Source organism: Seriola dumerili, unplaced genomic scaffold (genome assembly GCF_002260705.1).
Source record: "Seriola dumerili isolate Sdu_G_001 unplaced genomic scaffold, Sdu_1.0 BDQW01000110.1, whole genome shotgun sequence".
In the NCBI taxonomy this organism is placed as follows: domain Eukaryota; kingdom Metazoa; phylum Chordata; class Actinopteri; order Carangiformes; family Carangidae; genus Seriola; species Seriola dumerili.
The window spans coordinates 10,558,123-10,575,211 of NW_019174365.1; the positions used below are offsets into that span (position 1 = coordinate 10,558,123).

The window sequence follows — 17,089 nt, forward strand, 5'->3', positions numbered from 1 at the left end:
TCATAGTATAGTAAGGCATAAAAAAGTGCATACTAAAATGCATAGCATAGTAACCATAAAAATGTCTAGCTATACATAAGGCAATAAAAATTTCATATAAATAAGTCATTAGTATACGTAAGGCATAAAAAGTCATAAAAATGCATAGTATAGCAAGGCACATAAAAAAACTCATAGCATAGTTAGGCATAAAAAAGTCCATATAGTTATAGTAACAGGCAAACAAAGTCATATCAATAAGTCATAGTATATAGTAAAGACAAGGAATAAGTCATAAAAATGTACATAGTCTCACTAAGCATTAAAAAGCTCATAAAAATGTTCATAGTTATAGTAAGGCTTATAAAAAGTCATAAAAAAATGTCCATCAAGTATGGCTAAGGCTCATAAAAAACCATAAGCATAGTAAGCCATAAAAAATTCACGAAAGTTATAGTAAGGCATAAAAAAAATCATTGCATTTAAGCCAATAAAAAAGTCATTCATAGATATTAGTAAGGCAATAAAGAAAAGTCCATAAATATTGTCATAGCATAGTAAGCCCAAAAAAGTCATAGTACGTAAGGCCAAAAAAAGTCATATAATAAGTCTATAGTATAGTAAGCAGGAAAGTCATAAAAACAGTTCATTAGTATACTAAACGAAGGCATAAAAAAAGTCATAAAACAGATGTCCATGAGGTATAGTAAGGCATTAAAAAAGTCATAAAAAATTCCATTTCTTAGTAAAAGCATAAAAAGCATTAGCATAGTAACCATAAAAAATTTCAGGAGTATAGTTAAAGCATTTAAAAAAATTCATTGGCATTGTATAAGGCCATATGAAAAGTCATACGATAGCTAAGTCGCATGCATAAAAAGTCATAAAATGATCCATAAGCATAGTAAGCCATAAAAAAAGTTCATTTGTATAGTAACGGGCATAAAAAGAAATAAGTATACGTAAGCCATTAAAAAGTCATTGTATTAGTAAGGCAATTAAAAAGAAAAGAAATGCTATAGTAAGATCATAAAGTCATAGTCTGTAGTAAGGCATTTAAAAAGCCAATAAAAAAGTCATAAGCCTCCTATAAGGCATAAAAAGTCAGAAAAATGTCATAGATTAGTAAGGCATAAAAAGTCATAAAATTCATAGCTATAGTAAGCATAAAAACATAGCATAGTAAGCCAGGTAAAAAAATTCAGAGATATAGTAAGGCATAAAAAAATCAGTTTGCATTGTTAGCCAATTAAAACCAAGTCATAGTATAGTAAGGCATAAAGAGTCATAAATATGTCATAGCATAGTAAGGCATTAAAAAAGTTCATTGTATAGTAAGGCATAAAAAGAATTAGTATAGTAAGCCATAAAAAGTCATAGATATACTAAGGCATAAAAAGTTCATATAATAAGTCATAGTATAGTAAGGCCATAAAAAGTCATAAAAATGTCATAGTATTAGCAAGGCATAAAAAACTCATAGCCATAGTTAGGCATAAAAAAGTCAATAGTATAGTAAGGCCAAAAAAGTCATTAATAAGTCATAGTATAGTAAAGCAGGAAAAGTCATAAAAAAGTCATAGTATACTAAGGCATTAAAAAGTCATAAAAATTGTCATAGTATAGTAAGGCATAAAAAGTCATAAAAATGTCATAGTATAGCAAGGCATAAAAAAAACTCATAGCATAGTTAGGCATAAAAAAGTCATTAGTATAGTAAGGCAAAAAAAGTCATATTAATAAAGTCATAGTATAGTTGAAAGCAGAAAAGTCATAAAAAAGTTCATAGTGATAGTAAGGCATAAAAAGTCATAAAAAATGTCATAGTTATAGTAAGGCATAAAAAGTCATAAAAATGTCATAGTATTAGTTAAGGCATTAAAAACATTAGCATAGTTAAGCCAATAAAAAAATCAGAGTATAGTAAAGGAAGAAAAAAAAATCATTGCATTGTAAGCATTTATAAAAATAATCATAGATATAGTAAGAGGAGGGAAAACAAAGTCATAAAAATGTCATAGCATAGCTTAAGCCATAAAAAGTCATAGCATAGTTAAGCATAAAAAAGTTCCATTAGAGTATAGTAAGGCAAAAAAAGTCAGATATAATAAGTCATCCCCAGTATAGTCAAAGCAGAGAAAAGGTCATAAAAAAGTCATAGTTATACTAAGCCATAAAAAGTCATAAAAAATGTCATAGCTATAGCTAAAAGGCATTAAAAACGTCATAAAAAAATGTTCATAAGTTTGGTAAGGCATAAAAACACTAGCCATAGTAAGCCATAAAAAATTTCAGAGTCATAGTAGGAACCATAAAAAAAATCATTGCATTGTAAGCCATAAAAAAGTCTAGTATAGTAAGCATCAAAAAGTCATTTTAAAATGTCTAAGGCATAGTAAGCCATAAAAATCATTTAGTATATAAGGCATTAAAAAAGTTATATAATAAGTCATAGTATAGTATAGGCAGGTAAAAGTCATAAAAAGTCATAGTATATAAGGCATTAAAAAGTCATAAAAATGTCATAGTTAGTAAGTGCATTAAAAAGTTCATAAAAATGTCATAGTATAGCTAAGGCATAAAAACATAGGCATAGTAAGCCATAAAAAAATTCCAGAGTATAGTAAGGCATAAAAAAATCATTGCATTGTTAAGCCATAAAAAATCATGTTTATAGTAAGCATAAAAAGTCATAAAAATGTCATAGCATAGTAAGCCATAAAAAAGTAATTAAAAATGTCTAGTATAGCAAGGCATAAAAAACTCATAGATTAGTAAGCATAAAAAAGTCATTAGTATAAGTAAGGCACCAAAAACAGTCATATAATTAAGTCATAGTTATAGTTAAAGGCAGAACAAAGTCATAAAAAAGTCATAGTATACTACGCATAAAAAATCCATTCATGTCATAGCTATAGTAAGCATAAAAAGTCATAAAAATGTCATAGTATGGTATAGGCATAACAAAACATAGCATAGTTAAAGCCATAAAAAATTCAAAGGTATAGCTAAGGCATTAAAAAAATCATTGCATTTGTAGCTCATAAAAAAGTCATAGGGCTTATAGTAAGGCATAAAAAAGTCATAAAAAATGTCATAGTATGTAAGGCAATAAAAAAACTGCATAGTAAAGCCATAAAAAATCAGAGCATTAGTAAGCATAAAAAAATCATTGCATTGTAAGCCATAAACAAAGTCTAGTATTATAAGGCAAAAAGATGTCAAAAAAGTCATTAGTGATAGTAAGCCATAAAATCATCAGTATACTAAGGCATAAAAAGTCATGTAATAAGTCATAGTATAGTAAGCATGGACTCAAAGTCATAAAAAATGTCATTAGTATAGCAAGGCATAAAAAACTCATAGCATAGTTAGGCATAAAAAAGTCATAGTATAGTAGGCCAAAAAAAAGTCATAAAATAAGTCATAGTATAGTAAAGCAGGAGTCATAAAAGTAAGTAAGTTAGCATAAAAAGTCATAAGGATTAGTAAGCATAAAAAGTCATAAAAATGTCGATAGATATAGTAGGCAAAAAAGTCATAAAACAATGTCATAGATATAGTAAGGCATAAAAACATAAGCATAGTAAGCCATAAAAAAAATCGAGTATAGTAAGGCATTAAAAAAATCCATTGCATGTAAGCCATTAAAATACATGTCATAGTATAGTAAGGCATAAAAAGTCATAAAAATGTCATAGTATAGCAAGGCATAAAAAACTCATAGCATAGTTAAGCATAAAAAAGTCATAGTATAGTAAGGCAAAAAAAGTCATATAATAAGTCATAGTATAGTAAAGCAGGAAAAGTCATAAAAAAGTCATAGTATACTAAGGCATAAAAAGTCATAAAAATGTCATAGTATAGTAAGGCATAAAAAGTCATAAAAATGTCATAGTATAGTAAGGCATAAAAAGTCATAAAAATGTCATAGTATGGTAAGGCATAAAAACATAGCATAGTAAGCCATAAAAAATTCAGAGTATAGTAAGGCATAAAAAAATCATTGCATTGTAAGCCATAAAAAAGTCATAGTATAGTAAGGCAAAAAAGTCATACAATAAGTCATAGTATAGTAAAGCAGGAAAAGTCATAAAAAAGTCATAGTATACTAAGGTATAAAAAGTCATATAAATGTCATAGTATAGTAAGGCATAAAAAGACATAGAAAAGTCATAGTAAAGTAAGGAATAAAATGTAATTAAAAGTCATAGTGTAGTAAATCATAAAAACTCATAAAAACATCATAGTATAGTAAGTTATAAAGAGTCATGGTATAGTAAACAAAAAAAACGTCATAGTAGGTTAAGGCATTAAAAAGTCACAGTAAGGCATAAAAATATAGTATAGTAAGGCATAAAAAGTCATAAAAAAGTCATAGTATTGTAAGACATACAAAATCATATAAACGTCATAGTATAGTAAGGCATAAAAATGCCATAGTATAGTGAGGCATAAAAATGTAATAATACAGCAAGGCATTAAAAGTCATAGTATAGAGAGGCATAGAAGATCATAATATAGTAAGGCATGAAAACGTCATAAAAAGTCATAGTATAGTACGGCATAAAAAGCCGTGAAAAAATCATATTATAGCAAGGCATGAGAACGTCATAGTTTAGTAAGGCATAAAAAAAATCATAGTATAGTAAGACATAAAAAAGTCATAGTATAGTAAGGCATATAAAAGTCATATAGTGAGGTATAAAAATGTGATAGTATAGTAAGACATAGAATAGCATAAAGTACTAATTGTTTTAAATGCATCATATAACTTTGACTTTAGTGTTGTTTGTCTGTACATATGTGTAGGACACCACTGTGTTTAGGACACATCTGGAGGTACTGGTTAGATTGATGAATGTCTGTGTTTGCTTATATGGTTGGAGCCCCACGGATGGAGAATGATTTCAGGAGCTCTGAAGAAGGACGAGTAACAGCTAAGAGGCCCCACGGACAGGAAGATCTCCATATCACAATCACTTTGTCACGTACTTTAGAGAGCAAAAAACCGAACCAGCAGTTGAACTTTTGTTACTCAGAAACAGATGTGTGCCTCATACCAGATCTGTCCTTCGTGCACAAATAAAACCAGCCCCAATGAATTGTTGACTTGTCGGTCTGATTGTGTATTCACTTTTTCATCTTTCTGTCATAAGAAATCATCTTTTCAGTAAGGCATAAAAAACCATAAAAATGTCGTAGTCTATCTAGTAAAGCATAAAAACGTCATAGTATAGTAAGCATTAAAAGGCATAAAAAAAAGTCGTCATAGAGTAAGCAAACCTACACCCTTGCCCGAAAACCTTTTCCTGTGGAATCATTCTCCGACAGATATGTCCTTTTTCTAGCTCTATCTTGAAGTGTGTATGTTAAAGTGAAGCAGATTTCTCCTCCTTCAGTTAGTATGTAGTCAAGATGGAAAAAAAGATGATGAACCTGAATAATTAGTTGTCACCAGCACAGGAAGGCAAACATATAATAAACATATAAACATATAATTTGCACCAGCTCTGTTGGTGCAAATTATATGTTTTGTATCCTAACACCTTAAACAAGATCATTTTAATTTGTTTGTCATCTTTCCTGATGTGTTCCCACTTAATTGGATTATAAACATGAACTTTAAGCATTGTCCTTTTCTGTTGAACAGTACAGGTTTTAATATGATTTGCAGCTGAACAGGCTGGATATTTAGTCTACACAAGCAGCAGAAGATGAGCTAATTTTCATTACAGCTCAAATTTAAAATCAAATTGAGTGGGCACATCTTAAAATCATACCAGCATAAAGTAGCCTACATACTGTAAATCTATCACTTTAGAAGGACCTGCAAAATTTCATTCTGATTATGAAACTGATATGAACATAAGAGGAAAGAGGCAGAATGGAATGAAATGTGTTGAGATTGTTAAGGCAAATGTTTTCATTATTAGTTAATCTGTTGATTATTTTTACTTTATTACCCAGTTCGCTTACAAGATGACAGAAAGTTTCGAGAGCTCAAGCTGAACTCAAAGATAATCAGGTTCAATAAAAGAGGCAGACAATTCTCTCTGTATTTTACTATCAAAGCCATTTTACTTTATGAATAAATGGTTAGTTGAGCCAAATTATCTTTCGTGCAACTAATCAGTCAACTTAATTAAACCTAACAAGTCTATCTGTGCCAATTTCAAGTCTGTGTAAGTTGTAGATGAAATTGTATTTCCACTGATGTAGTCTTTGCTGTTCAGACTCCATGTGTTGTCATATTGAATAAAAATCAGGCATTGTTTTTTTATTGGTCCTGGTATTATTCTCATGCCTGATATCAAAAGGCTCACTGACAAATCAATCATCCTTCAAAATCAATCCCCAATCCAACTGTCAAATATTCATTGAACTTCCTGCCTGTATGGTTTATATCTCTTTATATTAGAATCACGACAAGGAGGAGCCAGATATTTGAATAAATTGATGGGTTCACAGCTGAAGCTGCAGCTAAGTGTATTATTGTAGCTCCACTTCCTCTGTTAAATGTCAGGTATGTTTTGAATGTCAACTTCTGGGGTAGATACTGAAAAGCGTTTGAGTTACAGCTTCTAAGGGCATCCAGTTGGGGTCCCATTTGGCATTCAACTCAAAGATAGAGGTTTTTCGCCAAGCATATGTCAATTTATGTAAATATATGAGTGTTTATACTGTTTACTAATCTATTGTAATTTTATCTTGATTAGCAGCTTTATTGGCTGAATGCTATTAAATGATAAAATGCATTTACTGCTTGAACTCAAATTAGGACATAAATGTCTGAAAAGATTTTCACAGCACAAACATAGCACTGTGTAAAAGATTAACAGTAGGGACCGTACTGCAAAACAGCAGATCTAAATTAGCTCCGGGTTTTCTGCCTGAACTGTACCACTAATGTTCAAAAACTGTCAGAGTTACAGTAAAATGTTGCTGAAGAAGAGATCATGATATACCAGGGTGAAGCAAATGCAAAATATTAAATACATTAAAGCCGTAAAGCAGTGATGTGAGGAAAGTCTTTTCTCTGGGGGTAGGGAACCCAGAAGAACCATCAAGTAACAAAACTGCCACAAATAAACCACAGGCTAAAAAAAAACATCAATTGAACGGCCACGAATGAGACAGCAGATCGACACTGCGCCAGAGTCAGACCTCCCAAATCTCTCCCACGTCTTCAAAAAATGAGGCAAGTATGGATAAGTTATAATGAGCAGTTACATCAGCGCAGCATCTAATGAGAAGATATGAAATACTGCCAGTTCAGACAAACTGCTGAGGCACCCACTCACACAGAGCCACACACACACACACACACACACACACACACACACACACACACACACACACACACACACACACACACACACACACCAGGATACTAAAACATAACCACATACATTTTGAGACCCTGAGCCCAAAGCTGCAGTGCTCCTGTATAACAAGGTCCTGGTGCTAAATCTCCTGCTGTATCAACTTTTTAAACTAAATGATTTTTTTTTTAAATTAACCCTAAAAAGACCACTAGTACAATACATCTCCTGCTGTAGATACTGGAGCTTTGGCAAAACAGTAATGACAATTCACACAAGAACACACTATTAGAAACAATCAAAACAGACCGGGTCATTTATGACCTACGAGGACAACAGGTGTCATTTTGTGCTGCCATTAAAAAATTTGAAATGGCTTCAAAACAGTATCCTGATTAAACTTATACCAGTCTGAGATCATCCATCATAACGTGTTCCTCTGATTGTAACTATAGTCAAACTCATTCAGAATTTTTTTTTTTTTACTCAAAAACAAAGTTTAATTTTACATAAATGAATTCTATTGACCATGAAATTCAAAACAAAAGTGTAAAAGTCACAGTAATGAGTTTGAGTGAATTGAAGTGAAGTATAACGGTGTAATGCAATTATTGGGTAATAATTTTATACGTCATGTTTTATAAACAGTCAAACAGATCGTGTCAATTTTGACCCAGGAGGACAAAAATTGCATGGCTGACGGTAAGACAATACGAAGGTTAAATGTGCATCAGTTTTTTATAATCAGTCCCCCCTTGACTCAAAGATGTGTTTTACTTGTTGTCACGTCACTTGTTGATGTTCAATCTTCACTGTGCAGAATGACGTATCTGCAGAGTTTGACACTAGAAAGCTATTTTCAAATTTAACCGCTGAAGAGGAAAAGTTTCTCTGTGCTCACACTGAATCTGAGTTTAAGACATGAGTACAGCTTGATTTGCGGCATCACGATGAGTTTGGAGCCAGTCATATGTCCACTATAATACTTACACAAATGTGTTGTATAAACTTGAAACTTCAGGTGTGCATACACCAAGAATGGACTTTTCAGTCCATCTTGCATCCAGCAGTTAAAAGTTTGAAACTGAACTGAAACTATTTGCATATTCAAAAAAATCAATCTGAATTTGCTAAATGGAACAGATGAAGTGCTTTAAAGATTTTTTTTTTTTTTTTTTTTACAAGGTAGTGAAACCTTTTAGTGGAAAAACAATATCAATCATCTCACCATTTCCAATTTCCTGTCTTCACACCTGAGGTGATGGAAATCTCTTTTGTACTAACCGTTCTTTCTCTCATATGAAGTCTGAAGAAGATCAAAAACTCAGAAGCACTGAGCATCAAATGTCTTTGTCAGGGAGCTTCAGTCACTGCAGATGAGAACACTAAACTTTAAAATGCAACTCTTCTTGTTAAATAGCCAAACCAGCCGTACTCAGAGGAGACAATGACATTAAATCATGTCGTTTCAGCTGCATTACACAGCTTACATTATAATCAGGTGTAAGGAATCTCTTTATGTAATTCATTCAGCAATCTCACCATAGTCAACGTCTTCACTGTTAAATGAGACTGTTAATGTTGATCGAGCAGGCTTCGCATTAACACTTTTAATGTCATTACTTTTGTTTATCGGCACAGATCAATGCAGGAGTCAGGAACGCTGTATTGACCTGGTTATCTGCCGCTGGTTTACAAACATTACAAAAGGTTTCGCTTAAAGCTAGAAGAAATAAGTGTTTCATGCTTGCCACTTTGAAAATCCGTGAGGAGTTAAATGTGTGTTTTTCAGGATTGCAGTGAGAGACAAAGGAGGAGGTTTCTAACAGGCATTCAGGTGCCACATTCAGTCTCCCAAACAAAAGCCGCATGTTCAATAGAGATTGGATTAAAGAGCAGAGACAGACTCGTGGGTTGATATTCTCCCCACTGAACAGACTGAAGAGAAGCTGAGAACACACTGATCATTATTTGTTGTTATGAAACTTGAACTGACAAGGACCTTTATATAGTCACTGCATCAATTTAACACCATTTAGAGGCTAAAACTCTCATTGGTGAACTTCAAACAATCACTTCAGTTCATTGTTCTTTTGCATGTTGCATGATGACCACACCAGGAAACCTACAAATACAAAAAATATTCATCTGGTGTATAAATGGTGCTGGTTCAGATAGTCAAACAGACTAATGCACTGAAACACAGCGGAGGACTCTGCTGCCCTCTGCTGGGATACAGAAACAATAACTCAGACAAGGAGAGAGGGAAACAGTTTTAAGCTCAAAATACAGGAAAAGACAAGAGAGAGGAAATAAAACCATCTTCTGACACAATCACTAAATTATTTGTTTTTCTGCGGGGAATCACATGATCATTATTTCTGTCTGTTCTGTACATACAGCATCTGTTGTCTGCTCATCCCATAAGAGGTATCCCTCCTCTGTTGTTCTTCTGAGGTTTATTTATTTATTTTTTCCCAGTTAAAGGATAGTTTTCAGGGAATTTTCCCTTTTCAGAAAACATCTAGGGATGGAGGGTGTCACATGCTGTAAAGATCACAAAGTCCTTATAGGCAAATTTGTGATTTGAGGATTTATAAATAAAATTGACTTGTCTTACAACTAGTGCCATTGCTTCTTTTGTCTCTATAGAAGTTTTATACAGATTTTTGACACATTTACTGCTTATGAAGGAAAAGAAAATCTATCTGATCTGATGTAAAAAGGTGAAAAAATTAAAATAAAATCTTTCTTTAACAGATTTACAGCAGGAATAAAGCGCTCAACCAAAAGGCACTCAGAAAGGAAGATTCTCCCATCTACTCTGCCTTTCCTTGTTAATACAGAACTGACTGAAGATTTGTCATTAACTCTCTGTTCCCAGCAGCAGCTCATATCCTGAGTATTACAGAGGACAGGTCTAATATGCTGGTGCTGTTTCTAATGCATAAACCCACCTGATTTTTGCAAGCACCAGCATCTTTTCCTCCATTTTCCCACAGTCACGCAGCGACCCTGTGCTTACTCTCTTGTTGGCTGCATACTAGGACTGAATATCAAATGCCGCTGTGCTGCTACATAATTCAAACGGCAAACCTTTATTATTCTGGAGTAATGTGTTTTCTTCCTTGCTCTCAAGACTACTCATGAGATTGCAGGGAAAATGGTTAACTGGCAAATGACCAAGATTATAAATTGAAAATCAGATCAAGAAGTGACCTTGAGCTTTACTGGAACTGGAAATGTTGCCCATCATTTAAGGTAGGATGTCATGATAACACCTGAGCAGCAAATACTGAAATTGCAGCTGTGCAGGAACATTTCATTAAAAACATTAATTATTTAACATGTATACAAGTGCACGTTTCGTGTTTCTTGTTGGCTGCATACTAAAGGCTGTCTTGATTAGAAACCTCCAGATTGAGTGACCCAGAGCACTTTGCAGTTAATTCTCTCTGCATTGTGTTTCACTGCCACAAGATGGCAAAATAACCATCTCACCAGACCCCACTTTACAGTGCCAAACAATAAACATCAGATAAATGATCATCCCAACTGCTGTACTCCATTATCTAAACATCACCTTCATCAATAAAGGTAAGACAATCAACCCGAGAAAAAGCTTTCCCTCCTCAACCTTCCCATCTCCTTCATGCCAAGTCAAAACGTTCAATCACTCTGCACAGGGAGTAATCAAATGGATGATGGTGCTGAATCTCGTTAAAAGATGAATAAACGTCAGTGTCAAGCTGCAGTAATGCGCCTTGGCAATCTGCACTGCATCTCCTCTTTCTCTGTGCTGTTGTTCTTTAAATAACAAGGAGAGCATCTATGAAGGCTCTAATGAAATCTGGTTCAAGCCACAGGGCAGAGCCGAGAAACAGGCGGGAGGAAAGTTCAAAATATTAGATGTGATGAGAGCAGTAAAAAGAATTTTTTATTTTTTTTTAAACAATTAGTTATGACTTTAAAACCCTTAAAAAAAAGGGCTTTAGTAGAAAGCAGAACTAACCTTTTACAGTATGCATAATTTCTAACTGCAGGTGTTAATGGTCTGAAAATAAAGCTACACATTAAATGTAACAATGTGAGAATAAAGTGCAGATCAGGAGAAATTTTCACATATGATTTATGCATTGACAGCCAGAGTAATTTACAGTGGACACTTGTAGATTAGTCTACAGTTGCCTTTAACTTCCTTTTTTCTTACAAACTGATAGATAATTGTGCAGTTTTATGGTGGATTAAAACCTGCATCAGCAACCTGTAAAACAACCTGTAAAAACAACATATTATCACTTTTCCAAATTGATATTGCAAACGTGTTAGCAGTGTAGCTATTTACACACTCAGCAGACACGGATCAACATCATACATTTTAGCTGCTACACTCTCCACTGTGTTCACCAGCTAGAAACTGACTGTGTTTGTCTGGCATTTGGTGCTGAGCAGGTAGCGTACAGTGGGTTTATCAAAACTTTTTATCTAACAATAGTTGACTGCTGCATCTGGAATTGATGCTGATAAGAGCTGTGAGAGTGAACCAAAACAGTAAATCTGTGGGCTGGAAAACCAAAACAATGAGCTGAAAAGCTCCAAAATGCTCCCTAGAGTTAGAGGATCTCTGTGGTTTCATTGGCAAGAACGACACCTTTCACAGTCCTATAATCATTTTTTCCATTGTTGACGCTCAATCAACATTTTGTGCAATATGAGGTCTCATTGTAGCTACAAGCTAAATGTTTGTTGGCTAACACAAACATTGTTCAGGCGGCGTTCCTTTTGGGGCTCTGTAAGAATACTATCAAATCATCCCACAAGGTCATTTTTATAATTTCCTCAATGTCTATAACTAATTTTTATGACAGTCATGACTTGGCATTACCCATTGGTGGAGAACAGTATCCTAAAAAGCTCATACTTCAGTTGGCAGAAACATACTGCAGAGGCAGGAATGTCAGTGCAGCTGGTTGGGCTGAGGCCCCCTGAATCATAGCTGCCATAATACTGTCTGAAATAACTTGGAAGGAGGCAAATCACTATTATGAGCTGCCCTCCCTTTTCTGCTCTTAGTTGTGCACCATGAAGTATGTTGAACAGCTTGACAATTAGCTGTAAATGGGCTGACACCACAACGCCGTTAATACCCATTTTACGCTCATATGTCAATGGAAAATGATCATTAACATGACAGATTAAATCTCTGTGCTCCTAGATTAGACTGCTGTGGCCACAGTAAATCCTTTGTGGAGTTAAATCAGGGAGCTAATTCACTGCTCACATCATGGGTAAAATGTCCCTACTTGCTTCCTGTACAATGTTTTGAGGTTAGATTTAAATGCTTGTTATAAGATCTGACGCAAGTGTTTAACAGGCTGTTTAACAATGCAGACTTATGACAGGTAAATGACACAAGTTTAATATTTGACAAAGAGGCTATTATGAGCGGATGTGGCAGTAAATGCTGCTGAGATGACTCCTGCCCCATTAATCTTCATCTTGTTATTCATAGCTGAGGTTTCCATTATTCTGTTATGTTTGAATAACAGGATGACTGAGCCAAAGATCACTGTGATTCATGTGACAGGGGTCTTTCAGAAATGTGACCTGTGTTTACAAAAAGGCAAAATGAACAACCTTTTTCCTGTCATCACTGTTCTGACACTAGCAGCAGGTTTTCAGCTGAATATTCTGTTGCTACAGCAACCCCTGCTGGCAAAGTTCCATAGCAGTTTAACTGACATTGTTAACATCTGCCTTTTTGTCGGATGTGTGTGACCAAGCTAGAGCTGAAGTAATTAGAAGAGTTGATTAATCACCTAGTCCATCAACAGGTAATTAATTTCGATCACATTTAAGAAAAAAAAAAAAGCCAACATTTAGTTGTTCCACCTGCTCAAATGTGATGATAGAGAGCTGTTCTTTGTCATATATGATATAGTTAGAGAAGATTTTTGGACTGTTGGTCAGGTGAATCAGTCTTTACATAATTTTCTGAAAATTTATGGAGCAAATTAATCTTTGACTCAAGAAAGTAATCGCAGATGAATTAAATAATCATACTAGCTGTTCTGCAACCGACAATTGGTTTGTTGCTATAGCGACTCCTGCTGACAAAGTTCAATAGCAGTGTAACTGACACTGATTATGGTTATTCATATCCCTGTGCACACAATCATAAGAGTGTCCAGGTATCCGATCATCCGGCTTGATTTGTGTCTTGATTTATCACCATTTTTATTTCCCATTTTATATTTCTCTTTCTATGTCCTTTACCAGCGAAAAATATTCAGAAATCTCAAGGTGCTTAAATACAACAGCTTCCCTGTTTCTATTGGAGTAGCTACTCCAAGTAGCAAAGCCATGTTAACCTAAGCCTAACCCTCAAAACCAGGATAAGACCTTATATAAGTCTCTGAAAACAGGACAAGATAAAACCAGGATACTCCAAAAATCTGATCATAACCAAAACTCTAGCATGCATTTAAATGCACTAATTGCGACATCTACTATTTTGTAATTGGACGATTACCTGTACACACTCCATTCCTTGTAGCTATTTTGTGACTGTTGTTGACTGTAATTTGAGATAACTAAGTAAGCAATAATACCAGTTGTCTATTGTGTTGCTAATATAACATTCAAAATAATTTTAAATTTACTATTGGGTTAACTGTTATGTGCTTTATTCTTTATTTATTATTATTATTATTATTATTATTTATCTTAACATAGTCTATACTTCTGTAGAGCCAGTTTTCTGTGTCAGTAGCAAATCTTTTTCATCCTTATTCCAGCTTTTATTAACTGTATGTTTTTACAGTTTCACAATTGTTTCCCAAAAAAACTTTAGGAAAAATGTTATCTTCAACTTTTATTGTAAATCTATCTCATTGTGACGACTTACACCCATAGGGTAGGAAGACAAAATACTAGTAGTAGTAGTAAAACACTTCTTCAGATGCCATTGAATAAAAAAAAATTTAAATCACCAACAATGTGATAATTTCCTTGGAAACCAACTTTCTCTCAACATGTGCCAGTACTTTGTACTTTGACAACACACTATGACTCACTGTATTTACAATATGTGCTACTTTCTACATGCAGGATAATAATGTCAGGTGAGTCATTGGCATCCCTGTGTTCCATCTTATGGGTTTATAGCAAAAGAACTGACTTTGTGCAAAAAGCATGAATCTAGAAAAAGACTGAAATATTTACAGCTGCTGTTTTAGATAACTGCACGTGTCTCAGCTACTAGAACAAAAGCCAGTGCAGCTGCAGTTGACAGTACTCTTACATAAACTCAAATCATTTATTTTTCCAAGGTGTTCATGGGAAGAAGCCGAATAAACCACCAAAAAGCAAAATGCAAGATACGGAAAGATTAACTGCTTTTTAACAGCTTTAGGACTTTTATTATAATATTGTAATAAATGTAATTTATGTAGCAGTTTGCAAAGTGCTTCAGAGGGATTAAAACAAATGCAAAATCTTTCCTTTAGGGTGGATTTTGTCCTTTGAAGTTAATAATCAGCATTTTAACTAGATCATTAAGTCATCTGCTTTCCATTTAGGACAGCAAAGCAAGGCACCAATGTTTCAATCTCTGAGCCTCACACTTTCACCCACCCCTCTTCCTCTCAACCTGATTCACGTACATCTACGTCAGTGTCACCTGGTCTCACTGATAAGTGTGGTCTAGACAGTCAGACAGCCCCTCTCTGCAGCAGGCAGGAATTCATGAAACCCCCCTCCTGGGATCGGCTCAGTTCCAGCTCTGTACTGTGTGACCCACTTATTTGACAGCAGCTCTGTTAAAACTTTCAGAAGCGATGACTGCTTCCCTTGCTGGGCAACAACAGCGAAAGCAAGAGAAATAAAGACAGTGAGAGAGAAAGCCTCCCCGCCTTAACATCGTCACTACCACAGATTTGTTTCTGAGTCTGCTGGCACACAGACGAAGGTTTAGAATTAGTAATGAATGAATGATTTATTTCATTCCATTTCCTATCTTGCAAGTAGCAATTTGCTTTTAATTCACTTCACAACGGCAAGAAAATTGACTTTTAGAGCCTTGAAAAGATATTTAATCCATCACAGTAAGCATTTGCTACACTGATCAGCCCACTATTTAATGCAAGAAAATGGCCACTGGACTTAATTATGCCCATGTTTACTTATCTTTTGTTCTGTGGGTTGAATTTCCTGAAAACAAAAGCTCATAATTTTAATGGCAGCTGACTCTCAAAATTACATCTTGAAGGTTTTTAATTGCACGCACAAACAAGGATATGGTCCCTGCCTACAATCAGGGCCGTCTAGTAAAAACCATGTACCTCCAAGATGTCCACTTTTCATGAACAGCAGAAAGAAAAAGCTTTGTAAAAATGCATTTTTCAGATAATTGGATATATTCTTAAATGGTTTAACTAGCTTTAAATCAATTTTATTTATATAGCCCAATATTACAAATCACAAATTTGCTTCAAGACCTTAGGTAGGAGAAGTACAACTGTTTCTACCAATAAAGTAACACTTAACCCCACAGCTTTACATATTTGGAGATACATGATTTTACTGGACCACAAAGAAACGCACTATTATGTTATAGTAATGTAACTCTGACTAAAAAAAAAACATAAATAAACTGCAGGAAGTGAAGTTTTCACTGTGATGGACTGCCTGCAAGTTTCAAGTCTGTTGAATTCATTCCCTAATGTGCCGAAATAAATTGAACAATGGCTACCTGGAAAAGCAGGAAGCAGGAAACCAATCTAAAAATGTACTTTGACAAATGTTAGCAGTACTTAAATGAATAATGCATAATATTAATAAATCAGGTGGTTTGTTAACAAGGCTAAGGATAGGAAACAAAGAATTTCCCAGTCTGATTAAATGCTCTCTGTTGAACCCTGGTAAACTAATGGTTATAACGTATAAATGCAGTTTCATTCCAGCTGATGAGCTTAAAGTCATATCATATGTTTCCCAGTGTTTCTGTTCTGAAGCCATGCTGTCACTATCAAATACATGCAAAAATCTATGTCCTACACACTTAGGCCTTACTGCATGCAGCTGCAACCTTGGACAGAAACACCAACCAAAGAGAACGTGTACAGTGATATTGTTCACAACCATCCAACCAGTCACAGTCTCGACAACGATCTGTAAAGTCACTTGTCAGAAACACTCTCCAATATCAGGAAAAATGCAGTTAGAAATCGCACTAGACAATATTTCAGTATCTCCTCGATTAATTGTGCAGTTCTCAGTCACACAACTGGCACACTAAAAAACTCAGATCTCTAACACCAAAACAACAGCAGAGAGGAAGAAGAGCCTGAGGGAGAGGTGATAATTGACAATACGACATGCTGTTTCTCACCTCAGCACCATGGGACAGACCCCTTATCCTGAGAGCCGGGGAGGGCTCGGCTGATTGTAGAGGAGTCAGACCTCCGTTCTTCAACTGCTCCCCTGAGGGCGACTTTGGTACAGTCCACACAGGAACACCATCTGAAAAAATAACAAGTCAGGGTCAGAGCCGACTACCGGCTTTAAGTTAACAACAGGGGGGGGGGGGGGGTAGTTGGGATTTACTACTAAATGGTATATATATTTGTACTGTTGAACTGTGTGCTTGATTTTGGGTGAGCAGAATCAAAGAGGAACTAGGGAGACTCACACAACACTCTATATCCTATTTATTTCCCCCAGTCAATATTAAAGATCTCATAAATGGTATTAAACTGGGGACGTGTTATTGACAGAGGCTAGAC

The 17,089-nt window shown here is 34.7% G+C and overlaps 1 protein-coding gene across 1 annotated transcript in view; it reads right to left on the reverse strand.

Annotated features, from left to right (window-relative positions):
- The window catches only part of LOC111223131 (oxysterol-binding protein-related protein 10-like), a 79,781-nt gene that overhangs the window by 15,554 nt on the left and 47,138 nt on the right, over positions 1–17,089 (reverse strand). Inside the window, exon 6 of the mRNA XM_022747159.1 lies at positions 16,696–16,826. Coding sequence (XP_022602880.1) covers positions 16,696–16,826 — 131 coding nt within the window. The remainder of the gene's footprint in view (positions 1–16,695; positions 16,827–17,089) is intronic.